We start from the raw sequence: 26,766 nt of genomic DNA, 5'->3' as shown, positions 1-26,766 counted from the left end.
GGGCTTTCTCCAATAACACGAATGTTTGACGATATTGGCTCGAAGACATTTATTCCGGTTTCGAAGCGTCCCCTGTATGTATTTGGTCAGCGGTTTCGATTTGTGTCTTTGCATCCACCTCGTCTAAAACACCGTCTGGTTGACTCAGTTTACTCGATAATAAGGCCATGACTGGTGCCGCCACGGCTCACATAGATATAACAAACAATATATTAGTAACCCGAGTGGTGCTGTGGGCGCTCCGCTGCTCTGTCGCTCGCCCTCTGCTCTGTCCCGGCGGCAGGGCCGAGCGGTGCGCTATATCATTGGCACCTAGACGCATAACGGTGCCGACGGCATCGGTCGGCTCCTCTCACTCTCCACTCGCTCACACTCGCTCACCAACTCACTCACCAACTCACTCGCACGCACAGTTCTGGGTACATCCCCGGAGCGCAGTTCAACCATTGTCTAATCGTCCCGCCTCAATATGGCCCGAGCTAGTGGCTCGCCTCAGTCTCTGTATAAGGATTTGGCGGAGTATCCTACCCTGCTGCTGTTGCTGCTGCCTTTCCGTTGCCCCCAGCCTGGCCGACGGGCGGTCACTGCTGGGTGGGCCGGCGCCGCCGCTGTCTGATGGTTCAGGAGGTCTCGGCGGCGCCGCAGAAAGACGTGACTGGCTGGTGGACCGGCTGCGAGGGCTCGCCGTGTCCCGGGCGGTAGCTTGGTGTCACTGCTACCCAGGGTCACTGGCATGAGGTCGTCCACACGGCCGATCTTTGTTGTTCTCCCAGCGCAGGGTTTCGACAGGCTCCATGGCGGAGGGCACGGGGAACCGGTAAAGGCGTCCCTAATTGAGCTCTGTGCGGCCGGCTGCACGAGTAAGCAGCTCACACTGGTCCGCAGTGGCTGGGCGGAGTACTGGACTGACACGCGGCGGTGCACTGGGAGTGTTCTCAGACCGCCCGGCTCAGTTCTGCGGGCGGCTCCGCGCCGGCTGTCCCCGCCCGCTCCCGCTCTGTCCGTCCCCCGCCCTCTGCTCCGCCGGTGGGGCGGAGCGGCATCACAGTTCGAATTGAGCACCGGCGCCGCGCCGAGTGGCCGCCGCACTAGCTGTTTATGTGTTTATCGATCCAGTCCCTGTAATAGGGCATCCTCATGTAGATGCCGGGCAGGTTGGGCTTGGCGCACTCGATGCCGTGCGAGACGGTTCCGGCGAGCACCCAGCGGCCGTCCCCTCGGGGCACCACCAGCGGCCCGCCAGAGTCGCCCTGGAACGCAGAGAGACTCAGGCGTCAGAGGTGGCACAGGCCAGGACGTCAGAGGGGAAACAGATCGGCACAGGGACACAGATGGACACACGGTTTGACGCGAATAATACTGGTCCTGAGGTCCTGTGATGAGAAATCGCTTACCAAACCTTACCCACCCCAGCTCTTGATGCATCAGCAGTCCAGACCAGTGCAGTGCCCAGTATCACAGTGACCCGATACCAATACCCAGCACCCACGTCCCGCGCCCCCACCACACTCACCTCGCACGAGTCCATGACGCCGTCTTTGAAGCCGGCGCAGAGGAATCCCTCGCGGATGGTTTTCGAGCGTCCCGACTCGTCGAACCACGCCTGGCACTGCTCGTTGGTGATGACTCTCACTCCGACCTCCATCAGCTTGGAGGGCACGTCGCCGCCTGCCGACAGACGCCACTCGTCACCTCACCATGTTTGGGGTCAGCAGGTGGACGGCTAATGCGCCCTAAATGTTTCCACGGCGTGACGCTTGTGCTATTCACAGCAAATCATTTCCGCGCGATTACACTCCCTAGATATTCGTCCGCAAAAGTTGGCCGTGGACGTTATTGCGCTGGGAGGCTAAGCTCCGCAGCGTGGTTATTAAAGCCTCGATTGGCTTTCTCTGTGACCTTAATCCTGGCCTGCGCTGACCGAGGGCAGCGACCGTACTATCATAGGTATACCCGTCCCCAGCCGACGTACCGTAGGAGGTGCGTCCCCAGCCGGTGACGGTGGCCATGCGGCCCTCGAAGCGTTCGTTCTTGCCCGGCAGGCAGATGGGCACCACGTGCTCGTCGAAGGTGACGGGCTTCTCGAGCTCGAGCAGCGCCAGGTCGTTGTTGAACGTCTGCCGGTTGAAGCCCTTGTGGACGATGATGCGGCGAATGTTGCGCTGGAACGACGCCTTGGGCTCGTACGTGGCGCTGAGGTCGTTCTCGCCAAATACGGCGATCAGTGTGCCCATGAACCTGTGGAAGCGCAGGGAGGTCGGTGAGACGGCGTCAGTGGGGGCGGAGGGAAGCTAGCACCGAGATGCATTACCCCAGCTCGTTACCCAGGTGGTTGGAGGTGGTGGTCTAACATACTTTGCGAATGGTGCAGTGCTGAAGAGGGCTGCAGTGACGGTGCATCTAGTGCATGGCTTACACACTGTCTGAGTGTCATTTGGTGCACACCGCCCTGTCTGCTTCGCTGTTAGCCCGAGGCCCGGGAGCGTGTTTGCGGTGAAACGGGGCGCAGCTGCTGCAGCGGAAGTCCAACCCTTTCACTCTCGTCTGTTTCACGCCACTCTCCCTCTGATTCCCGATCCCGATTTCTCACAATTAGGTACTGCCTGACAATCAGTCGGTAAATAAAACTATCAGCTCTAGCTTCCTCTATTTACCATGCTTCCGGTTTGCACCACTGAATCCACTGCACGCTGACGGCAGAAGGCACTGAGTCACATCCTAGATTCTGTGATATCAGACGACCCAACTCCGTCCTGCGGCTCACTCACCCTGGCTGACAGTGGGCCGCCGTCAGCACATAGCGGCTGTTGAGCAGCACGCCGCCGCACTTGTTCTTGGTGAAGAGGCCGAGGAAGGTGGCCTCCTTGACCATCACCTGCCACGGCCAGGCGCCGAAGTAGGCCGGCTCGCCGCCCACGATCCGGATCCCCTGCCGGCGCCGGTCGGCCGAGCTGACCGGCTGCAGACTGCGCCCCAGCGCGCTGCGCCCGGACGCCAGCGGAATCACTCCGCAGTCTGGGGGAGGGGAGGGGGAGGTCAGATCAGGGTGCTGCGCCCGGACGCCAGCGGAATCACTCCGCAGTCTGGAGGAGGGGAGGTCAGGTCAGGTCACAGGGCAGGGTCAGGTCAGGTCACTGCGGCGGACGCCAGGGGGATCACTCTGCAGTCTGAGGGAGGGGAGCAGTCGGGTCAGATGGCTCAGGTGGTCGGCGGCGCGAGACCGACGGGCTACTGAGGTCCGACGGGCTCAGGTGCTGAGGGGTAAACGGTGCATGGGAAGCGAGTGATCATCAAGCTGCAGTTTAAGACAAACATATTGACTTATCGTAAAACCTTTCTAGCCGTACGTTCGACCGTGCACTCATCCATTCCACTAGTTTCCGAGAGTTCCGAGTCCTATTCGACTCGAGTCCCGTTTACTCACGTTTCTTGTAATCCCACTTCTTCGTCGGTTTCTTTGTCGTTGTAGTCGTGGTTGTGGTGGTTGTCGTTGTGGTGGTAGTCCTCTTCGTCGTTGGTTTCTTGGTAGTTGTCGTAGCCTTTGTTGTTGTGGTGGTCGTGGTCGTTGTTGTTGTGGTTGTTGTCGTTTTCCTTGTTGTCGCCTTTGTGGTGGTGGTGGCCGGGGTGGTGGCCGGGGTCCGGTTCGCCACGCCGGCGGACGTCACCGAGGACCACGTGACCAGGCCGGCCGGGTCGGGCAGCGGCCGGGCGGTGGTCGCCGAGGCCGCCACCGCCTGCGCCACCGCCGACTGGTTCGGGTCCAGCTTACAGCAGGCGCCGAACATGAACCGGTCGATACACGTGTTGATCACCAGACCCTTCTGCTGGTAGCACTTGAAGTTGAACATGCACGTGCCGTTCTCTCCTTTTGCGTTGGAGCATGGCAGTGGCCGGATCTCGAAGGTCTGTGATGCCGATGCTATCCTCCGCTGGTGCTGGGCTGTGAACAGACGGAGCGGGGTGTCATAAGCAGGTGGCGCTGCCAGGAACACCGACCACAGGTGGCGCCGGCTGTATGAATTAGACCACCGAAAAAGCTAGAAATGGCACTGTAGCTACAGGTGACGAGTGACGACACAAGCAGAACGGTCAATGTGAGCAATTTTCGTCCGCAATTTCGTTCATCTGTCGCGTAGGGCAAACATTCGTTAACTCTAATTGAATTCGCTGACGTCTATTCTGCGTTCCTTTTGCTCAAAGTCGAGGCTGGTGTTGGATATAGGGTAGCCTGGGGCAAGACGCCCCAGATAATTTATTTTGCTACATAAATTTTGTCACACATCACCTGGAAGGCCAAATTTGTGCTCAATACGTTCTTTGGACATTTTACTTTAAATTGCACCCCTCAAATTCATTCACTTATGATCGGACTCCAAGCTAGGAAGTGATTTGTGAAGCAACTGCAAATGGGGCATTTTCCCCCTACCCCAGGGCAAAACGCCCCACGGCCTGGGGCAAGTAGCCCCATACTTAAGATTAAAGATTTAACATGGTAGTTGGCTAAATCTTATGTGAGAGGTCCGTTAGATCTCTGGAGGCACGGCACTGAAGTTAGCACATTCCATCCTGTCAGGTGTTCAGCTATGACACTATTGTATGAGCAGGTTTTTCACCTACCTCATAAGACCAAATAATAAATTATTGCAATGCAAATGTTAACAAAATACTTCCTTTGCCATCCAGTTGCTGAGAAAAATACACATAAAGGCATAGAAACTTACTGTTCGCCAGCTACCGAACATTAGAAAGTGGGTAGCCCGAACAACACATGAGGTAAAACGCCCCAGGGGCTTTTTGCCCCGCGACCTACTGGGGCGTTTTACCCCATCACGTAGTTCGGTCAGAGAACAACGCCTTGCACTCCAGCAAGACATAATTTAACACGAACCAACCCGGCATGATAAGCGTTAGACAATAGTTGTTCAAAACACATAAAAGTCGTTAACCTGATGTGGACCATAAAAGAACGCCATGATACATTTTCTGACAACAAAACATAAAAATCACTTAAAAAACACATTTTTGGCTATATCTCCCGAAAGAGTCATCACAATTTCTTTCCAGTCTGCTCATATGATCATATAGTGCACGTTTTACAGAAGAGAGGATGTTTCCCCAGAACTCTGCCAGTTCCGAGAAACATCGGTGAGGCGTTTTACCTCGGCGGGGCGACTTGCCCCGGTCTACCCTAAGACAATACGGAGAGGATGGATGACAATATCGAGGAGTGCATCCCATAAGCCGGCAGTGACAGTTATTGCCATTACGTTTCCCTACTCTGGTGCCGGGGGCGGTTGGTGACGGCGTCACTCGTGTCGGCGTCACGCTACCACCACACCCACCCCGCCCGCCCAGACCACCTGGCCGATCGGGCAGCGCCGCCGGCCACTGTCGAAAGCGAGACGGACACCGTGATTACCCGGCACCCATTGCCGGCATGGCCACTTTCAGCGCGCTGCCCGTGCACCCGCTCGCCGGAGTCGACGGCGGCGCGGCGACCGACCCGGCGGGCGCCGCGGGACACCCCAGCCCGCGGCACCAGGCCCGCGGCTTTCTCTCGGCGTCCGCAGTCATTGGTGCTGACGGATCGGTCACCGGCAGGCGCCTTCAGACGTGCTATATTCCGCAAGTGCTTTGCAGTGCAGCGTCGCCAAGCATTGGCATTAAAAAGGGATTAAACACAAATGCATGTTTATTTCCCTGGCCATCGATTTAACCCCTTCTCTTCCTGGGTTCCCGCACGGGGTCTGTTCAGGACCATACGTTTACCGCCTAATGACCGGTTCGTTAGCCCTGCGGACAATATCACGTGACCGACCGCTTTGGCCAATCAGAACCCGCCCAGTCCCTGTCGGAAAGCTCGAAGCATTGGGATGCGGGCTGGTCGGGATGCGGATTGCGGACCCGGCAAAGTCACCAAACGCTGTTCCGGTTCAGTGGAGTTGGAGTGTGTTGAATAAGTGTTCTCGATGATTGGCAACGCTCCGGGCTGCTTCGGTAAACTAATTTTGAAAAATCGCCACTAAGCCCGACGAAAGCACTCTCAAGGCACCCTGGACTTCGCTTCGAAGACTGAGGACAAGAATGTCGGTGCTTGGAGGTATGTCAGGGTTTTTCAAGTCAAGGATTAAAATACCTGCGCATTTTAGGCAATTCTGGTATATTACCGGTCGGCGTAAAATGATGGTGCGTCCGTAATGCTGCTGCCCTGTAGATATATTAGACTCAGAAGGTGTATGATAACCATGAGACGCAAGCATTAGGTAATCAGAGTCATCAGCGAAGCACAATAGATAAGTGCCCGATTGAGAGGCTGGGAGATGTAAACAGCTGGTTTCCGGACCTGCCGCTGTTAACGAGCCACCGCCAGTGGGCAGACAACGCTGCCCTCCTAATTGGCCGTCACTTTCCCTGAGTTGGGACAGCGCGCGCAGTCTGCCAGAGGTTCCTGATGGGAGCGCCGATAGGGCGGCGATCGGGGACAATCGGCCCGGTCGCCGGTACCGCTGACCCGGTATGTTTCTGATACCGAGTACCGCCGGCCGATCGGAGGGGCTCTAGAGAGCGAGAGGGAGAGGGGCACCTCTCACAGACAGTTCTCTCTCCCCTGCATCCCAGGCTGTGTCCTAGACGGCGGAACCATGCGTCAGCGAACGAATGGTGACAGGAAATGACAATGTCGTCAGACTTCATTTCCCATATACAGTCATACTTTCACGTTGCAGAGCTGTATGCAATTGCACATTGTACCGGGCTGGTTCGTAGCGTGCGTGCTTCTGCATCCGTGCTGCACAGTTATAGTTGCATGCACTCGCACACATCTGCATGTGGCTCGGTACAATGCACCATGCAGGCGTTTTGCCAGGCGTGGATATACTGTCCTGTTACAGTCACTGAGACTCATTGCTTACTGGTTACCATTGCTATGTCAGCCACAAGCCCAGTTATCGCCACGGTTTTCAGCTTTAGGCTTTGGCACTTCTCATGTCTAAATTCACTTTGGCTGTATGTACCCACGCAGTTTCCAGCATTTGCGCTATATTCATGTGCAGTATTGCATTTCGTTGGTGATATCCTGTTTGTGTATAACGCAGTCTCCATATATTCGTGCTACAGTCCTGTGCTCTATTGCATTCTTCGGTGTTTGGTGATATCCTGTTGTGTTTTGCCCTATAACAGACTCCAGTTATCCGTTCTTCTGTGGCAGTGGTGATACCCTGTTATGCCCTGCTGCAGTCTGCAGTTACCCGTGCTAGGTATATAGTGATTAATGGTGATACCCTGCTGTGCCCTGTTGCAGTCTCCAGCTTCCCGTGGTTGTGTTAGTGGTGGTATTCTGTTGTGCCCCATTGCAGTCTCCATGTACCTACCCTTGCTAGTGTTAGTGGTGTTACTCTGTTGTGCCCCTACTGCAGTCTCCAAGAACCCTTGCTCGTGTTAGTGGTGCTACCCTGTTTTGCCCTACTGCATCCTCCAGGTATCCTTGCTATAGCGGTCAGTGGTGATACTCTGTTGTTCCCTACTGCAGTCTTCAGCTAGCCTTGCTTTAGTTAGGGATTAGTGGTGATACTCTGCTGTGCTCTGTCGCAGTCTCCAGCTCCCCGGCTTCAGTGTTTTGGTGGCACACTGTTGTGCTCTGATGCAGACCTCAGCCATTCATGTTTCAATGGCGAACAGTACTACGACCTCTCAACTCTGCGAATTGTCGAAACATCTATGTACTCACGGAAGAGCAGCCGACCCACGGATTAAGGGTCTTCATTCGATAGCGATTAGTTCATTCTCCACGGGACCGGAGATGACCTGGTGACCCGAGTCCGTCTCTGGTCCGAGGCCCGTTCCACCACCGCGATCCTCACAGAGATCACGCCATCCACCGTTCACCGAATCATCATCATTAGCCGACGTCATCGAGTGACGTCACCCGTGTCCAATCAGCGCGCCGTCCCGATGACCCGCATTCGCCGCGAATGGACTCTCGGCGGGTGAGCCCTGCGGCTGTGCTCCGGTGCAGGTGATTACGGCTTCCGTTGCACTCACGCACCGGCCTCGACTGTTACACGCCCGGTGAACCCACCGCCGCCGCCGCCGCCGCCGCCGCCCACCGCAGGGCCGTGTGGGCGGCACAGTTTCGGCGGCGGCCGACCGCACATCCCGGCGGCGGTGGCGGCGCGCGTGCGACGGGTGGCGCGCGCGCGCGCGCCTCTCAGAGGTGCCGACACGCTCCAGCTCCTGTCGCTGGCCCCGATGCCGGTGGACACTGGCGACTCTCGGCGGTGAGAGGCACCGGGTGAGCTGGGTGGGCCGCCGCGGTCAGCCGGGCGAACAGAACACAGCACGAGCGACGACAGCGGCCGGCCAGCTGACAGAGGGAAAACGAAAGAGTTGACGGCATGGGACCGAGGGAAGGTGATTGATCACGGGAATGGCATTTTGCGAAGAAAGTTGGCATAGTCAGTGGCCACATGAATACGCTTTTACATTCATTCGATTTCAGTTATTTGTGTTCAAGTAATGCTGTGGCGACCTCATTGTCAGCAACTGGCAATATGGTTCGTTTCGAAAACCTTTTCCCCCATCTTTGAGCCTCCTTGACAGCCTCTCACCCTATTCAGCCGCATCATTTGATGTTGGCATATCGATCAGACGATGATAACAAAGCCTATGCCACCTACTAACAAGTCGGTCGACCGTAGCCGAATGTTCGACCGACCGCGGCCTCGAGCGAGGCCGTCTCATCGGACGTTATTCGTCCGTTAATTCGAAGAAGAATACTGGCCTATCGGTTGGTTCCATTCTGACGGGATTTTGGTGTCGAAAAGCCGTCAGCATTAGACAAGAGCCGGTCCTTACTAAGAAAGTATGGAGCCCGGCATGCGACAATGCCCGCATGATGCATATTGCGTAGCGTCTCAAGGCAATGCATCCATTTCGTTGTGAAGATGTACATACTACCAACCATATCATCACCATGAGTGTGCCTTTTGGCCACACGGCGAGTGGCTCTGTTCCACTGGCCGATTTGTCAGTTCCCGGCGATCTCTGACGGTCAGATATGGCCCACATCAGCCGACAGAGCGCCTGCAGTTGGCGGCCTGTCTCCTGGCGCCCGCCACTCGCCGGTAGTTGCCCGTCGTCCGCTATCCACCGCCTGCTGTCCGCCGTCCACTGAGGTCCTCTAACTAACCCCACCGCCTGCTGTCCACCGTCCACTGAGGTCCTCTAACTAACGCTGTTGCCAATCACCGACCCAGTCCATAGGTCAGCATACGGTGACTTACGGCCAAAGATAGGAGCTGCAATTTCACTTTCATTGCCTAATCCTTATCACGTTGGCACATACTTAAACATTTTATCTTCAAACTGATCGTCTGGAATGGTTACCAATGCAGTTCACCACCACCTTTCTCCTTACAAGTAGTTATTGCATTTGCGGTTTCGGAAAGCCGTCAGCTTTTAAGTGATTAACACTTAACAGTTATACCTATGCTGTTTATCGGCCAAATCTGTCAATTAGGATTTTTACATAGTTCAGAACGAGTTGTTGAGAAATGAGGGAGCCATGTGTGCAATATCGTTATTCATCATGGACGGTAGAATAGAATGTGCGGCCAGCTGACAGAGGGAAACGTCCGTTAACGGACAGTGAGGAAAAGTGCACGACACTTGCAACTTGCCTGCTCCTGTCGAGAGCAGGAAGGGCAGCAGCCTTTCACATTGCAGCAAATGTTTTTTGAAATAGTATCGGCATATTTACATTATCTTGGAACATTCCCGCTTCGAGAAAGCCATGAGGCGGAGGCCTTGCTGCAGATAAGGAATTGGTGGAAAGCGAAACGCTGTTCCGTGCCAAGTGGCTGGTGCTTCTGCTTATCTTCGACACGCATTTCCGTGTGCATTCCTCGTTCGGAAATCACAGAACCATGGCGGTAGCGAGCGGCACAAGTGGCGTGCACTATCGCACTTTCACATGGCTCATAGATCGGGAGTGCTTCATAGGTCGTGAGTAGATCTGAATCTGGAGTAAATCCTTGAAACTGTGTCACTTGTGTTTGATTCTTATCGGACGTAAGGGCAGTTGTTTGTTGATTCACGAGACTGAGTACCCGGCCAAGCTTAAAGGAAATATTTCACTTTAAGCATAGGGTTTTGAACTGGAATAGCAGTTTCGTAGCTTGAGCTGAGACAAGAACAAATCAGGAGCTTTTACGGCCGAACGATCGCCCTAGGCAAAGATATTCCATTTCTCGTCCCGAAAAAGGTGCCTTGCTGAGGAATGTGTGCCTTGCAGGGGTCTTCCTTTAAGAAAATGCGTTAAATATAGCTGAACCATGGATGAAGTATACCAATCCATGGCTGAACCCTCATGCTTCCACCGATTTAACTACAACACTTGCCGTGTTGGGTTGGGTCAGAAAAAAAAATTGTGTAAGCCTTAACTATATCTTTTCAGTTGCGAAGGTGTTCCTCACATTCTTGGAAAGATCCAGCGGCACTGCATATTTCCACTACTGACCCACTTGCAGTGGCGGCGGAAGCAGGGGGGTAAGGGGGGCAGCTGCACCCTAAAGCTATGGAAAGGGGCGCCTCGAAAATCTGTAGAGAAGGCAGGAAGTTAAGAGGTGCGGCAGCCATAAAGCTGAGCAGTCCGACACCGCAACTGATAAAGGCACTTTTGACACGAAGAGGGTGGCAATGACGTGGGAAAAGTATCTTTTGATATGTTGAGGAGTGGAGGGCATCCTTATCCGAAACAAAGGCAGATGCTGCCGACCCTGTCGAATATAATCTTGCCAGGCGATAAAGGCTAGGAGGGCGCAGCCACTCGAGAAGCGCGCCATGCGGAAGAGGGGCGCGCCTGCATGCGAAAGAGGGGCGCCTGTGTGTGGGACGAAAAAGAAACATTTATGGAGACGTCTTTGAAGGCGATAGCCTCCGAACGCCAACACGAACATATGAGAGCTTATAGCGTTGCAGGCTCCATGCGACAAAAAGGGGCGCCTGATGGCCGATATGCGAGAGGAAATTAGTTTGTGTAACATTTATTGGGGGGGGGGGGGGTTTGCCGTTTACAACATATGAATGTTAAGGGAGGTCCGAGATTGGGGCCTGTAAAATTGCACTGTCCGTATGGGCGGTTACACCCCTAGTGCTAGGGCGTATTTTGCGTTTTTTTTTTTTTTACTGGGGAGATGATTATGACCAGGAATAGCACTCTGCAAACTTCTATGGGCGCCTGTATAGGGGCGAAACTGATTTCCAGTGCAGGGACAGTCATCGGCATTGTGGGGCGGCATTCATTCCACTGGGGCGTCTGCCAGTGTTGAAGGGCGGTATTCATTTCAATGGGGCGCCCGTTGGTGTTGATGGGCGACATGTATCACCTGGGGCGCCTATCGGAGATTGGGGCGGCATTAATTTCACTGAGGCGCCTATCGGCGTTGACGGGTGGTATTTATTCGTCCGGGGCGCTTATCGGTGGTATAGGCCGGCATTCGCTTCACTGAGGTGCCTATCGGTGTTCCCGCGCCCCGTAGGGGGGCCGAAACGGCCCCCCCGTCCTTTTCGGTCGATATCTCCTAAACCGCTTCAGATATCGCCACCAAACTTTCAGGACCCCTCCGGGCATCAATTTTACACATTGTGACCAAAAATTTTCCAGAGGCTATGATAGGTTGGCCACAAATGACGTCAGAATGACGTCATGTTCTGTCATTTTCGACCGAAAAAAGACCTTCGCGAGAAGACCTGTCACTCCTACAGCTTTGAAGATACAGAAAAATGATCAAACATAAAAGGTGTAGAATTGACAGGGCTACAAAACTGCTATCTCAGATTTTTGAAATTTATGAGTTTTGACCCCCAAAAATCAAAAAAGCCTTTTTTATATATTAGCCAAAAAATCCAAAACGTTTTTTGAGTTTCAAAAAAAAAAACCGGAATATATGTGATAGGACCTACCGTCTTCTATCTACATGCTAAATTTCAGATCGATACCTCGTTTTTTGGCCAAGTTATAGCGAAAAAAAAACTGTTCAAAAATGATGACGTCAAATTTCCAAACTCAATTTTTGGCAGTTCTAGACCTCGTAGAGCAAAACAAAGACCACCATTAGACTCCCCGTGACGAGCTGCATCGAATCGATACCCATTTTATGCAAAAATATCAACTTTGAAATTTGACCTAATTTGACCTGACCTTGACCTGACCTTCACCAAAACGTGACCTAGGCTGGCCCCAAAGGCTGCCTAACCCACATAATCGCATTTGTCATGTAAAATGGACCATAAAACATGCATCACACGACACTTCCATATTGTGACCCCGGTGACCTGACCTCGCTGTGACCTGACCTGGTATCAGTGACCTCAGATAGCAAAGTATGTGTTTGACGAACAATGTACCATCGATGGTTTTCAATAAATTACCAATTAACTCGATTTCACAACACATTTCTTGAAATGTCTGTGAACGGTGAAAATCTGACCTTTGACCTGACCTGTGACGTCATCGGTTTGACCTAGGTCAATGAAATTTGGTCACAAGGTAGATCCCGGGTGGGGCTATCGAACGCCGTTTGATTTTGAAAACTGGCCGGTAACTTTCCGAGATCTTAGGGGGGCCGAAACGCCCCCCCCCCCCCTACGGGTGGTAGGGTCCGCCGGTAGCCCTACGGGGCGCGGGTTAAGGCGGCAGTAAATCCACTGGTGTCTGGGGCGCCTACCGGCGTCGAAAGGCGACATTCATAATTCATTTCACTGGGAGGCATATTGGTGTTGATGTGTAACATCCATTCTCCTGGGGCGCCCGGCAATGGTAAGGGGCGCCCAGCGGGAAGGGGCGCTTCAATATCGTTTGCACCCCTATCCTAGAATACCTTCCGCCGCCACTGCCCACTTGCTGCTGAGCTGGGTGTCGGCTGGTTTTTTCTCGCTGTGCCGCGTTTCGTATTGGCACTGGCCGACGGGACGGAGAGTGGCCGGCCGTTCCGGTGCCGTGCACTCCGCGGCTGTGGGACTCGGTAAATATTCCGTCCGCCGCCGCCGCCGCCACTCCGCCGAACTGGGACACCGGCGGCGCGTCACGCCTGTTAGCGCTTCCTATGTGAGAACGTGCCGGCGCGCGCAGCGGCGTTTCTATTTGAACTGGGAAACGCGGTCGAAACCCTCCATTTCGCCCTTATAAGGCAGATAAAGTGCTATTTTTGGAGGTGTGGGCGGCTCGGGTCGCTGTTGATTGTGGCTTAAAAAGTTTGAAGCGCTTAGATCGTTCAAGATGAGAGGGTTGAAGTGATGAGACACTTGCACTTTTAAGGAAAGAATTGCACCCTTCCGTCGCGATCCCGAAAGCATGTGACTTTCGAGAGGCCATTTTTTGTGGTAGGCATAGTCAGCTAGTCACCCAGTGGTATGATAAGTGTTAACCCACTTATTTTTCGCCTGATGTCATGTTCTGTCGTGCAACTCACTGGTCAATAATTAGATTAATTTGTCGAACAGTCATATCAGTGACGCAAATTCTCATTAAAACTCTCATGTGAACTGCGATGTCGCTTACTTTTGCCAAATTGTCAGGGAACTCAGATTTGTTTTTCAATAGAAAAACACAATTCTAAAGAATAGTGTTTTAACTATTGACAACAAACCTTCGGTTATTGTGTAAACCATTTAATTGCTTACCTATATCCGATACAACTGTAACATTGTTTGTCTGAATTAGCTTTCGTAGACGTTCACACGACCACGCCCAATATGTTCATTGTTCAACTGCGTACCGTGTGGAAATTGTAATCCATTGCGTCCAGTTCGAGAGAAGGAACAGCCATGTCGAGCTGGACGGTGACTAGTGATTGGTGTGATTGGCAGAGAAAGATGGGGAGGGGAGGGACGGAGAGATCGCTCCGGGGCCAGACAGCTGGCCGATGGCGGTCGCCGCTCAGAGACGCTCACTTTCGCTGCGCCGCGCAACTGGCGAGCTGCGCCGGCCGATTCGCCGATCAGAAACGCTCATTGAAACGGCACAGACCGCTAGCGGGGGCTCTGTCAGAGCGCTTCACTTTCAGCCAGACGTGCCAGTCAGCACTTTTCAGGCTCGATATCTCCTTATCAGGACTGCCGAACTAAATGCGACAACTTGTAGCTCAGGAGTTTTACCAAATACCGCAGAGTGGCCCAATCTACCGTTCATTTCCAAAGTGCAGGTTTGCGTCATGACTTTCGCTGCGCTGGTATCGGGCGTGGCTGTTTGCGTGTACCGCAGTCCGATCGACGCCGGCGCCCAGCCCGGCCAGCCGTCGACCATGGCACTGTGGCGGTACACGTTAGATGGTGACCGGTGCGTCGGCCCGACCGCCGCGCCGGGGAGGGCTGCAGCTGGTGCTGTGACGTCGGGCAATGATGGAGCATCACGGTACATGACGTTTCACCGGGACCGATCGCCCAGCTGCCGGGCACACTGTCACTACGCTCACACTGGACCCGGTGCGTGGCCCGTCCAGCTGCTGCCGAGCGCCGTGCCGGCGGAGTGCACCAATTAACCGAACACACACCAGCCAGCGAACCGACAATTACGCGGAGTTGGGCGAGGCAGGAGAAAGGATAGGGTGACACCAGGAATTGCTCATATCACTTCTCTTGCCACATATCGTTCTGCAGTTTGGTGCGTAATTTTACGGTCCGGTTTTGTTGCGCGCATATTTCACGGATCTGAACGCGTTCTGCAGCTGTACGGTATACTGCCTCTGTAATCATTACCTAGGACCGGGTGGCGGTGATTCAGGGGCAGGAAGCCGGGGCCGAGAGCCGGGGGCACCGGTGCGAATCCTGCACTCGCTCAACTCCGTGTCGTTCTGCCGGGTTTCCTCACACTGCGAGCGGCACCAGTGCAGAAAGTAGGCTGCTGCGCTGAGCCAGCGGTGCAGATAATAACCGGCAAGGGTGCAGGATGTCTCATGAGCCGCCCACTCTCGGGTGCCGATACACAGGGGCTTTCTTGAGGATTTCCTTCGCAAATTATAATATCATTTTCGGTATAATAAGCCAAATTGAAGTTAAAGACATTATTAACTTTAAGCCTTTTGATATTGAATTATACCAACTATACTAATTTACCAAACGGCGTCAGCGAATTTAGCAATACCTATCGCCAAGTGCCAAGGATGTTGCACGTATCTGCCAAGTTTTGAAATTTTTTTTCAAGTGACTTTGTTACTAATGAATCAAAGCCGTTTAACACATAACATTTTACCAGTAAACCGGCTTCTGTCATCAGAAGAAACTACCTGCGGGGTTTATAGCTACTGCTCCTGAGCTGACGAGCCGACAAAAAGTTCGGGTGGCTGCGGTTCGGTCGTCCTTAGACCTGGCTCATCAGTAATTGCGGCAGTGATCCGGAGACCACTTTCTCGGCATGGTGTCAGCCTCTGCGCGGCCCACTTCCACTTTCGATCGCCGCTCGGTGTCTCCGGGGCCTCTCGGTCTCCCACGCGCCGCCACGACCCGGCGACCCCCGGCGGTCGGCGGTCGATGCGCAGAGTCGGACCAGGGCGTCTTATCTTAGGGATCTTAGTCGAATGAGGGATGGTGCAGATGGTTTAGATACAATTTAACTTGCTTGCTAGGCAACAATTATTCTGTACGTTTGCATTGGTGCCATCGTTTTTTTTTTTCTAGTATTTCCCAGGAACAATTTTGAAAAGGTATACAAAGTTTCTGATGCGAACCAAAGTCCATATCTTTCCACGGATTCTCACACACGTCCCGTCGGTCGGCCCGGCCCGTCCATCGGAGCGGGCTGGACACGCCGTGACCCCGATAGCCGCCATACACGGCACCTATTTCCATAGGCGGCGGCCGGCGCGCGCCCAGGAGTTTCACCGGCGGTGACGTGGTGCGTGGCTGGCCGCCGGCGGTCACAGCCGGGTATATGGACCAGCCTATAGCGCTGAGTGCCTGGTATATGGACCAGCCTATAGCGCCGAGTGCCTGGTATATGGACCAGCCTACATATAGGGCTGGCCGGCGGTCACAGCTGGGTATATGGACCAGCCTATAGGGCTGGGCGGCGGTCACAGACTGGTAGATGGACCAGCCTATGGGGGTGGGTGGCGGTCACAACCTGGTAGATGGACCAGCCTATAGGGGTGGGTGGCGGTCACAACCTGGTAGATGTGATTGAGCAGCCATCGGGGGTGGCTGGGCAGTGAGCAGTCAGATGTAGTATGCCGTTGACCTTTTCTTCTGTAATGACCCGACTTGACATTGAGATGACATTGACCTGGCTAGACCTTGATTTCAATGGCTTATGACGAATAGGTAATAGCTGAATTGCAAAACGGATCATCGGAATATGTCTCTTTTCTATACTTTTTAAATATCTATGTGAGCCGTTAATCCTATGCTGGTCGAAGTTTCGAAATTGGTTCAATATGCCGCGAAGTCCAAAAGAAGCACCCTTCACAGTAGGAAGTTTCTCACTATTCACCCCTCACGGTTACGGCGGTTAGTGCTGTTGTGTAGCTACGGCGAGTCAAAGTTCAGCAGATAACCCCACTGAAACATTATTCCTCGATTGTGAACAGCCATCATAGATCACGCGTTAATCAGACGTCCAGAATGCATATGCATGATCGGCACATGATGTCGGCTCCAATGCATAATTCATGTCAATGCCCAGCTTTCTCCGATCGAGCTGTCCGAATAGCTGAGTAATAGTTCCTTCCTCCCATATTCCTAACATTTTGGAGGGATAGTGAAAGTTTCGATCAATCATCACTTTTCGACAGTCACTTGCAGCTCCTTGCGTTGGGGGCTGGAGCTATACACAAGTAGACCATTAAAAACGAGCATGCATAGGCGCTATCGGAAAATGCTCCCTGGATCACATATTGCCTACTTACATATTGCTCTTCTTCGTGAAACCATAGTGGCATGATTCACACGTTCCGCACACCAGAACACGAGCCTTGGGGAATTCCAGTGCCGAGAGTTACCGATGGCCGGGGCTCTCATCCTCCCAAGCCGACACCCCCGCCAGTTGGCGGCTCAGCGCTACTCCGTGCCTACTCAGAGACCGAGCAGGCACCCTTCCGCCCACAGACAGTCCCCGGATGTGAGCAGGATCAGCTCGCACCCGACCGCCGCCGCCGGCACACCGGACTGATAAGTAGTGACCTGTTTTCACGGCGCGCTCCACGCCGGTCTGCATTCTTAGAGCCGGCCCAAGCCGAGGTGCCCTGGGCCAGATACCTTACCAGGACACAGCGACCCGTCTGGGGCCGCGGAGACCGCACGGGGTGTCGTGATTCGTCTGGGAATGAGACTAGGGGTGGGGGGAGGGGATACGAGAGGATGCGGGGTGCGAGGTGATGGCGGTGGCATGCCGGAAGGCAGAGATGGCCAAATAGCAGCGAGGTTGAGGTAAGGAGCAATGAAGCTGGACATGCGGCCAAAAATGGCTCTTCGTCGAGCGGAGGAGTGCTCTTAGCCCATGGTTTTATAAAGAGATGCACGTTACTGCAGTGAAAGATGACGGCTGATGGATGTTGGATTACTGGTGACACATGGCAGATGACAGTTGATGGATGGATGATGACATATGGTACATTAAATGTGACGGTTGGAACATGGTGGATGATTTATGCAGGATGACATGGCATACGCAGCAACGGGCAGCATTGTAAAAGATGTGTGGCAAATTATGGGTGTCTACCTTTGTGATGGGTAAATTGCATGGAGATGGGCACCGAAAGTTCGCAACCGTACTCGCGATGGAATAGCATCACGCTGTGGAGAAACCGTCCACGTGCCGGGGTCGAGCACGTTACTTCCGGAGAGTCTCGGAACCAGCGACTGTGTCCCTGGCCATTAGGTGACCTGACCCGGCCTCCTGGGCCGCCCCCGCCCCCGCCCCCGCCCCCGCCCCCGCCCCCGCCCCCGCTGTCGGCCGCATGTGGGACAGGCTAGGAGTTGGCGGAGTTCGGGCGCGAGCTTTCACGACGCAGGGCGCTGAGAGCCGAGTGGTGGTGGCAGATGACGCGACCAAGGAGAGACGGAGAGAGAGAGAGAGAGAGAGAGAGAGAGAGAGAGAGAGAGAGAGAGAGAGAGAGAGAGAGGCGAGAGCGTAGGTGTGGACGGGGCGTGGCGGATGGACGGGCCCTGTCTGTGTCACGGTCAGCCAAGCCGTCCCATCAGGCAAAGTGCCGCAGAGAGACGCAACTCACCATCTAAGGTGTCTCCAAGCAGCTGGACGACCATCGTGAAATTGTAATGGACCAACAGCAGATTAGAAACCGTTGTGAAATCCGCTAATGAACGGACTACTACCAAATCAATATTGGTAACGCCAGACGAAATATCATTAGAAAGGGAACTTTTTTCAGTAAAAATAGGCTTGATACGTTTCGCAATAACTGCAATAACGTGCTGAGGCTGGCATTTAATGCATATCGAAGATATAAAATTATAATGTAAACTATGCATGCAATTCTTGACATCCGCATGACCACTTTTGCCTGTTCGACCTCATAGTGGAATGAGTTGCAGTGCGCCAGCTTCCAGTTCCCAGAGGCGGGGCCGTCCATTCCCGTCCCACATGTCCGCCCTCGTCGCCACATCCATTCTGCGACGGGCTCTCCCAGCGCCGAATCGGCTCCCATGGCTGGCTGAAGTGAAAGCAGCGGCGGCGCGAGCGGCGGCGGTGGCCACGATGACGGCGGCGCCGTGTCAGCTGTGTCAGCTGTGTCAGCGGCTGTGCCCGGTTTCCAGACGCACACGTGACCGGCGCGCCTTTTTGCTCACCGCTCGTCTCAGCACCCCGCCAGCTTGCGCCGCGCCACGCGCATCTCAGATCGCGCGCCGGCTCTATTGGGAGCGCGGCCACTTTCGCCGCGCGCCACTCGCTGCAAGGAGCGCGCGCCGCTGCGCCGGCCGACCCAGTTTGCAGCCGCGCCGCGCTGTGCCATGCGAGCCGCGCCGGGCCGCGGTGCCGAGCGCTGCGGAACGCTCCCAGCAGCCGGTCACTGTGTCAGCGGAGGACGGCGCGCTCAGCAACACCGAGGAGCGGTCAGCGACCCTCGGCGGCGCTCCGGCGCGAACAGCGATAATTGGGAACCATCAACACGGCATTCAGGAGCGATAATAAATCTGATTAATTGAACACTTGCAGATTCCAGCGCTGTCAGACACTCCAGCCACTCCAAGCGGCGCTCTCGGTATGCTGTCGCAAGTAATAACACTTCAAGCAATGCCCAGCAGCTTCCAGCGGTGTGCAGTAGCTTTTAATTTTAGTCAGCGACTCCCGACAAGTAGTTACTCGTTAAGATGCGATTTATTTGGTTGAAGGATTTTTTTATTAGGTATTACGCACCCTATCCTAATCTTTTTGATCTCATTGAATCGTTACCGAACTCAAACGTGACAAATCCCCACACAGTTTGACTTCTCCCGGCAGTTTGGTTGTACTTCCCGTTGCCCCTCGCGCCGTTGTCTGTTCAATGACCGCGCCTGCCCACCGACGCCACAGAGGTCACGCAGAGCCGACGGGCGACCGTTCCCGGGCGTGCCGAGCGCCACGCAATGGGCCGTGGTCGGGAACAGCCGCGGGCAATCATTCTTGTCGTGCGCTTCGTGCGTTGGGTAATGCGTTTCACCGCGAGCCAATTCGATGACGTAGCCACACCCGCGGAAGTGTCACGTGCGTTGCAGAACGCTGGGAACGCGTGTCCGTGTGATGTCATTATCGAACGGTTCTATACGCGGCGGCCAGGAAGCTGGGCGCTGACTGTGCGGTGGACACAGCCAGCTTGTGTGCTTGGCGAAGGGGATGCTGTAGGAAGCACACTGAACGCTGTATTAGGATGCAGGGCAGCGGGGTGGTTACCTATTGTCCGAGCGCTGGCGACTGGCTAACAGCAGCTCACTCACCTCTGCTGTTGAGATTCCTGGCGGCGACTGATGCCACCAGTACTGCCACCAGCAGCCCTCGCGCCAGGGCAGAGTCGCTCATCCGCTCCGCCAGCCGCATGACGCCAACTGGAACACAGATCACCGTCAGCGCGGGGTGGTTTTGAATTGTCATATCGTTAGGCGGCTAATATCATGGGACAAGTAAGATAGCCAAAACCACAGTCCCACGCTTCATTGCTGATCATCAGCTTGCTCATTATGAAATTAGAGCCCAAGACCAGGGCCTTGACCTGCATTTTTCTTTTTTTGCTTTGAAAATGCTAAAGACCGACACTTTTCAGCTCTCGCCACCGCTGCGTTCCGGCCCACTGGTCTCCTTCCAACACTCACCGACTAAAATACACTGTGACCGCGCAGATTCACCATAACTAACCAATAAACTCGGTCTCTGTGACCGAATTGATCCGAGAATCACAGCGCGCGGCCTGGATGGGCGGTACCGCGCGCGCCTGGCCGCCGCAGGCCGATCGGCGCCCGGCCAGGCAGGAGCTCCCAGCGGGCTACCCGGGCCTCCCGCTGACCGGCTCGAGGACCGCCGCCGGCGCTGCCGACCGGCCGTCGAAAGTGGCGGCCGAAATCGAACAGTGACGTTGAGAACGGTGACGGTGCGGCCTGAGAGGCGTGGGAAGCGGGGTCGGTCACGGACCAGGAGGGACAGGGGGAAGGGGATGGCGGGAGGGGGACTGGTGGGCGAAATAAACGGACACAAACAGCGGAGAACATTGATAAAGCAGACGATCGGACAATTGGAACTTTTCTTTTGGGAGGCTAAGGACACGATATCATACGCGGTTTTGGATTTACCCCAAGGCCGCTAATGCCAACACACTCACACGAAAACGCCGCGAAGCGCAAACACGGCATGCGAATTTGTAAAGGCAATAAACATAGGTCCAAGACTTCAATCAAACAGTGGCCACAGGAGAGAAAGCTGCGACGAGGCGTAGAAATTCCCGGCGATTTTCAGGAACGAGGCAAGGTCTATTGACTGACCATGGTGGATTCCAGTTCACAGCTGTGATAGAAGTGGAACACAAATATACACGGGCGAATATTATTCGGTGAGAATGAAGCCAGACTGGTTCAGTCGCTACGAACACACGCCCTGTTTTGCGCCACGGCTCGTGTAAATAATTCGGATACTGAGGCATGTCAAGTGATTGGGGTTTACGATGAGAAGGCCAGGATGGGCGGCACCCAAGGAGTCACTCCCGCTGCAGCCAGCGAGACAAACAGCAAACGCAGTAACACAACCGTCAAGGCGCCTTGCAATATTGGCTGTTAAAACTGACATCTCTCATCTCGCTGCCGGAAAAATGCGGCAGGTTTGAAGAAACGATGCTCTACGATGAGGTGAAGCTTATCATAACGCAGCCGCGCTTTTGCTTGGCTACTTCCATCCACAGTCTGTTGTAAAATATTTCCTAATTAATAAATAATGGCTGAAACAAGGGTATCTTGTCAGCTACCGACAAAATCACATAATAGCTGCTAAAAGTTTACGGTGTTATCGCATATTATCTGTAATCTAGACACGCAGAAACCAGCCGACGCACGGGGACTGCAACGCAGCGTTGTGCAGTAACTGGAGACTGCAACGCAGGAAATGCAGTAACCTGGATCTGCAACGCGATGCTGCACAGGATTGAGTGGCTTCCGTACGACATGCTACGATCATTTATGTTCGAAAAATCTGCGTAGTAAAGCATGCATCAAAGAGCCGCTTATCGCAGAAGACCCGCAGAAGAGGTCATTGAATAGGTGACTTCAACGCCGGCCCGTAAACACCCTGACCGAGCGACTGCGTCGCGGCCTAGGTCGCTATCCGGGCGGCCGGCCGGGTCGGGCGCGGGGGGTCGGTGGCCTGGAGACCCTGCAACTCCTGTGATTATTCCACGTGTCCCGGGCGCGAGAGGCGCGCGCCGGCCGGTGCTGAAACAGCCGCCGTCCCTTCCGCGATCGTCCGGCGTCTGCCACTGCCCGGGGCCAGCACCAGCAGCGGGCCGGGGCCAGCTTGGGTCGAATGTTACGAAGACAAACTGTGGGTATGTTTACGGTGGATGGAGTCACCGTGGGGCGACTTAAAAAAGTAATCAAGCTTGGCTGGCAGACATACTGAACGACTAAATCACCGCCTGGAGCTGAATCGGAGATTGAAACAATAAGCTATCCCTAAACACAAGGCAGATCTTACTGAGTGCCTTAACAATGCCCGTGCTGCCGCAACTCAGTCACGTCATGGTCTTATTTTCCTGGAAGTGAGCTCAGCACAGGCTCACACGTTGTATTTCGCCTCACGGTGGTGAGCGGGGTTCCTATGTCAGAGGCTGTACGGCCGAGGCCGGCGCACTGTGTTACTGTGACACTGACCTCTTCCAGGGTTCACCGCCACTCACACATGCAGAATGCAGCCACTCGGGTTAACGGAAGAAAACCCCGCTATGCACCCAGCGAGACGGGTGTATGGTAAGCGGCTTGGAGATCGCCATCAAAACGTGGTGCAGCCGCTGCAAAGCCCGGCATTGAAAATAGAAGGGAAAGCAAGCACAGCTAGTGCGCATCGGAAGGGGTGAATTGGGTCGGAACTGGGGGTCGTATGACGCAGCTCCCGCCGCTGGGCTCCCATTGTAATTCACCTTTTGGCCGGAGCCGAGCCGTCAGCGGTCGGCGCGGCGGCCGTCCGCGGCTCCGGCCGTCCGCGGCGCCCGGTAGATAAATCTGACGTCACCGTTACCCAGCTCCCGGGCAGTGGACATGTGTTATTATCGGGCTGCTGCGCCGCGCGGCCGCTGCCGGCCCGTTCGGAACGGTACGGTCGGACCGCCACTCGTACGGTGCGGTACGGGACGACGCTGCAGACTGGACGGGACGGCACGGTACAACACTGCATGGGATGGTGCGAGATATAGGATGGGAATGCGCAAGGATAGCTGGAGGCTCCTCATGCATTGAGAGCAGTTCAAGGTCGAGCAAAACAGCTCAGAAGATTGTTCAGACCTTGACTTCGTTGAATAGGTCTGGACTGGACAGATGCGTGGGGCCATCCCTTAGATTATGCTTTCCTGAGGCAGATTTTCCTTTCCCACCACAGAGCTCCCGCAGGCCATCGGTGGACGTTGGTGCCGCTGGGCCCGGAGGACGCCGGCGCGCGTGCCGCGGTCCACCGGCGCGACCTAGAGACGGCCGCCGAGTGAGTAACTGTTACGGCACGTGGCGGCCGCGGCCGTCGTCGGGCCGACGGCACCGGGTTTCAACACCGCCGCGCCGTCACCGCGCCGGAGAGCAGGCACTGCTCGGGAGCCTGAGAGGGAGACGCGGAGACGGAAATCCGGGCCGGGCCGGCCGATCGGCGGCCGGCCGACCCCATTCCCGGCCGGCGCCGCCCCTCGGAGCGCCTAATGAGCCCGCCGTGACGTCACCGGCCGCCGAGGGGAGCTGCTGTGCTGCTGGGCGCGCTCACGTGCGGCCGCCGGATAATTGGTTGGATAATAGGGGCGCCGGTATGCGGGAGCAGTAGCTGATGCTGTAGCTCCAACAGCAGGTGCGCGAGGAAGCGAATAAAAGAGCGACTCGGGGAACTAAAGGAAGGAGTTTAAAGAACAGCGTGAGGTGGAAGAAAAACAAAAAGCGGGGAGGGCACTTGCAGATACGATCGGTGTGGAAAAACAAGAGAAAAGAGAAAAGGACGGATGCCAGAGATGGCCGTTCCGCACCGCTCGCCAGCGACTGGTCTACCCTCACCACCGCGTCTGGCAGGCGGCGGCCCACCACTGGCTTTCCTTTTTCGCCCCTTTCGCTGTTCACCATGGCAGTGACCCACGCATTACGTGTCACGCGCCGTCTCCCTGTCGAGGTCGGGGTCACGTGCCGGCGGCGGTGGGCGCCAGTTCACCGCCGGGTCCGACCGCGGCCACCGCCGGGTCCGACCGCGGTCCCCTGAGGTCGACACCGACACGGTGCCGGTTTCACTTCCCGCAGAGAAAAGGCGGCAGCGAGAGGCGAGCGCGCGACCAGCTTCCTGAGCAGGTCAGGAGAGCGGCTCAGGAAAGTGGCGACTGCGCGACCCCTGACCGCAGTTCGTAACACCGCGGATCGGATGTGGGCACCAGCCGAACGGTGAAAGGACGAGAGTGCGTCCGGCGTGCGCCGACCCGCACATTTGGCTCATAAAAACATATGGTATGCGAATTTCTCGGCTGTTTTCTCACCAGGAGAATGGAACAGCTGCAACAATGTATCCTTTTGTGCCGGACGTCATCACAATTCCGTGAAAGTTGGCGACAACTCTCAATTGTCGGGGCGGCGTGGTATCCTGTGAGCGATAAATCGATGTGAAATTCGGCGGCGGCGTGTTCGCTAGGTCTCCGAGCACGGCACAGGTGTGTGCGTCACGATCCGACTGACCGTGCTCGTCGCTCGTGGCGCGGCACCCCGCGGGACACTCCGCCGGACAATGCTGGGAGCCGGCCACGGCGCGAGGAGAGCCGGGGAGAAGCCACGAAATGCGGCCACCGATCAGTCGTGTCATCCCTGCTGCATACCTATATGTAGGAGTGATATGGGATCGCAATAGCGCCAAAAGCCTACTATGGACGTCAAACCCCTTGAGACCCCACTTTTTTGCGATAATTTTTAAATGCGTGAACTCTCGCTGACGATATTCTGGCAATGTGTGTTTCAGAACCTGCCGAAACTTTTATTACTAAGGTATTTTGACGCCAAACGATTATGAAAGGTACTTCTCATTCACTCGTAATGCTAAGGTCAATTCAGGCCCGGGCAGAGGCTTGCGTTCGGCCATACTCGATCCCCGCCACCAGCGCCATCTGCTCTTAATGTCATCTACCAGCGCCCGCTACCGCTACCAGCTACCGCCCAGCATCAAGCCTGAATGGAGCGCGAGACGCGAGTGACCGGTCGCCGGGCAAGGAGCGCCGGAGGGGTAGGGCGGAGCTTAGCGCTGACGTCATTACGTGGCTCCGCCCCATGAGTGCGTAGCCTCTACCCAAACAGCAGATTCTTTCCGTGGAATTTAACATTACGAGTGAACGAGAAGTACCTTTCATAATCGTTTGGCGTCAAAATACCTTAGTAATAAAAGTTTCGGCAGGTTCTGAAACATACATTACCAGAATATCGTCAACGAGAGTTGACGCATTAAAAAATAATCGCAAAAAAGTGGGGTCTCAAGGGGTTTGACGTCCATAGTAGGAATGCCGCGAATCAGGAGAAACACGAATGAGGGTTGATTCGACGCATGCTATTTTGTGGGATATAGTCTGTTTTCCTCGTTTTGTTAACAAAACTTGCCTTGCTTTTAAACGTTTTTACACGCACAGTAACTTTTAAATCGAATAACCTTTTATGCCTACAATCTGCATGCCATAAATTTGTGTCTGCTGCTTTCCTGACATGCCTGAATTCAGCGCCAATAAAAGAATGGTGCAACCAAAATCACTTGGAAACATGCAAAAAGGCTTTTCATGCCATGGTCCTTACCTATCGCAATAGGGGATGAATATTGGTTTATTTGGAAACCTACCTGTCAACCAGGTCACGGCGCGAGTGACGCACCTGTTGCCGACTCCGGCTCTCCCATGAGCGGAGCCGCCTCGCGAGAGGGGTCTCCGCTTCACTGCACATCGGAGGCAGCCGGCGATGATGCCGTCTGATATCAGAAAGGCACCATAACGGTCAGGAGAGCCGCGCAGTCAGGGCTTGCCCGCTGATGAAACGGTTTTGGGCTAATGATTAAATCATCTACGCATTATGATGATGAAAGAACGTCGTCTTTTGTTAAAGTTTTCCGCACTTGACAAGCCCTCAGTGGTATAGCAGAAACCGTGTACGCGCGGCTGTCACTCACAGGATTGTTGGAATGTAAACGAACGGAAAATGACGCTGGAAGGCCGAAAACTGGACGGACACGCGCCGTAGCGGGGTTCGGGACCTGTCCAGCCGTGCCGGTATAACCGGAAGGACCGGGCGGCAGTGCGTCGGCCTGTCGCCGCTGGCGTGACGAACCACTGCGCTTGACCCCCGCTGATATCTTTCCAGAGTTTCCCACCACTGATGCCCGCCGATCGTGATCTAACCCGCTGGCGGCCGGTGTATGTGTCCTGGCGATATAATCACGGACAGGTTCCCACCAGGACGTCAAATACAGGCCAGCAGGCCAGGGAGGTAGCGGCGCCGGCCCGGTTGGCCTTGACCCGCGACCGCGTCACATGGCTAACGGACGCCGGGCGGCGGAACGGTGCGAGCGCCGTCGGCCGACCGATCGGCTCGTCACCTACCTGGCAGGCGGCGTGTGGGTGCAGGACGCCGCTGTCTGTCAGCGCCGCCCTCGCTCGGGGCGGTGCAGGATGCTCCTGGGGGTCGGCCGACACCGGTGACCCGGTGACCTGGAGTCGCGCGCCGCTGAGTCTGTCGTCACCGCGGTGGAGTCACACGAGCGAGTCACACTGCGCGCCGGCGGTGTCCAGCTGCACTGGTCGACGGTGTCTGGCTGCACTCCGCGGCCTCGCGAGCTCTCGAGCCGGACTCGCGCGCGGGTGACCGGGCTGGGCGGCGGCGGACGGGCGACTGGCGGGCCGCCGCCGCCGCCGCCGCCAGATGAAAAGTAGGTTGGCTGGAGGGCCGGCGGCGGTGAGTCGGCCCGAGAGCCGCGCCCGCGCCCGTGCCGGTACGGCGGCGGCTCCGGCGCGGCACCGGGCACCTCCGTCCACTGCTGCTCCTCACCCGCACACCGGCAAGGTCAGGTCATGATCATCACCGGTCAACGCAATGAGTCCCAAAGGG

The 26,766-nt window shown here is 55.4% G+C and overlaps 1 protein-coding gene across 1 annotated transcript; it reads right to left on the bottom strand.

Annotated features, from left to right (window-relative positions):
• Positions 1-24: 24 nt before the first annotated feature.
• On the bottom strand, positions 25-26,715 carry LOC122364798 (serine protease filzig-like). The gene is made up of 7 exons (XM_043335543.1): positions 26,262-26,715; positions 19,924-20,031; positions 3,425-3,940; positions 2,769-3,015; positions 1,973-2,238; positions 1,514-1,668; positions 25-1,250 (listed from the first exon to the last, which is right to left on the bottom strand). The coding sequence occupies exons 2-7, from the start codon at positions 20,021-20,023 to the stop codon at positions 1,089-1,091; spliced, it is 1,446 nt and encodes a 481-aa protein (XP_043191478.1). The 5' UTR covers positions 20,024-20,031; positions 26,262-26,715; the 3' UTR covers positions 25-1,088.
• Positions 26,716-26,766: the final 51 nt, after the last annotated feature.

This window comes from Amphibalanus amphitrite, unplaced genomic scaffold (assembly GCF_019059575.1).
Source record: "Amphibalanus amphitrite isolate SeventyFive unplaced genomic scaffold, NRLGWU_Aamphi_draft 000698F_arrow, whole genome shotgun sequence".
In the NCBI taxonomy this organism is placed as follows: domain Eukaryota; kingdom Metazoa; phylum Arthropoda; class Thecostraca; order Balanomorpha; family Balanidae; genus Amphibalanus; species Amphibalanus amphitrite.
Note: the sequence above shows the minus strand (reverse complement) of the source record. Positions and strands in the feature narration are given on the sequence as shown.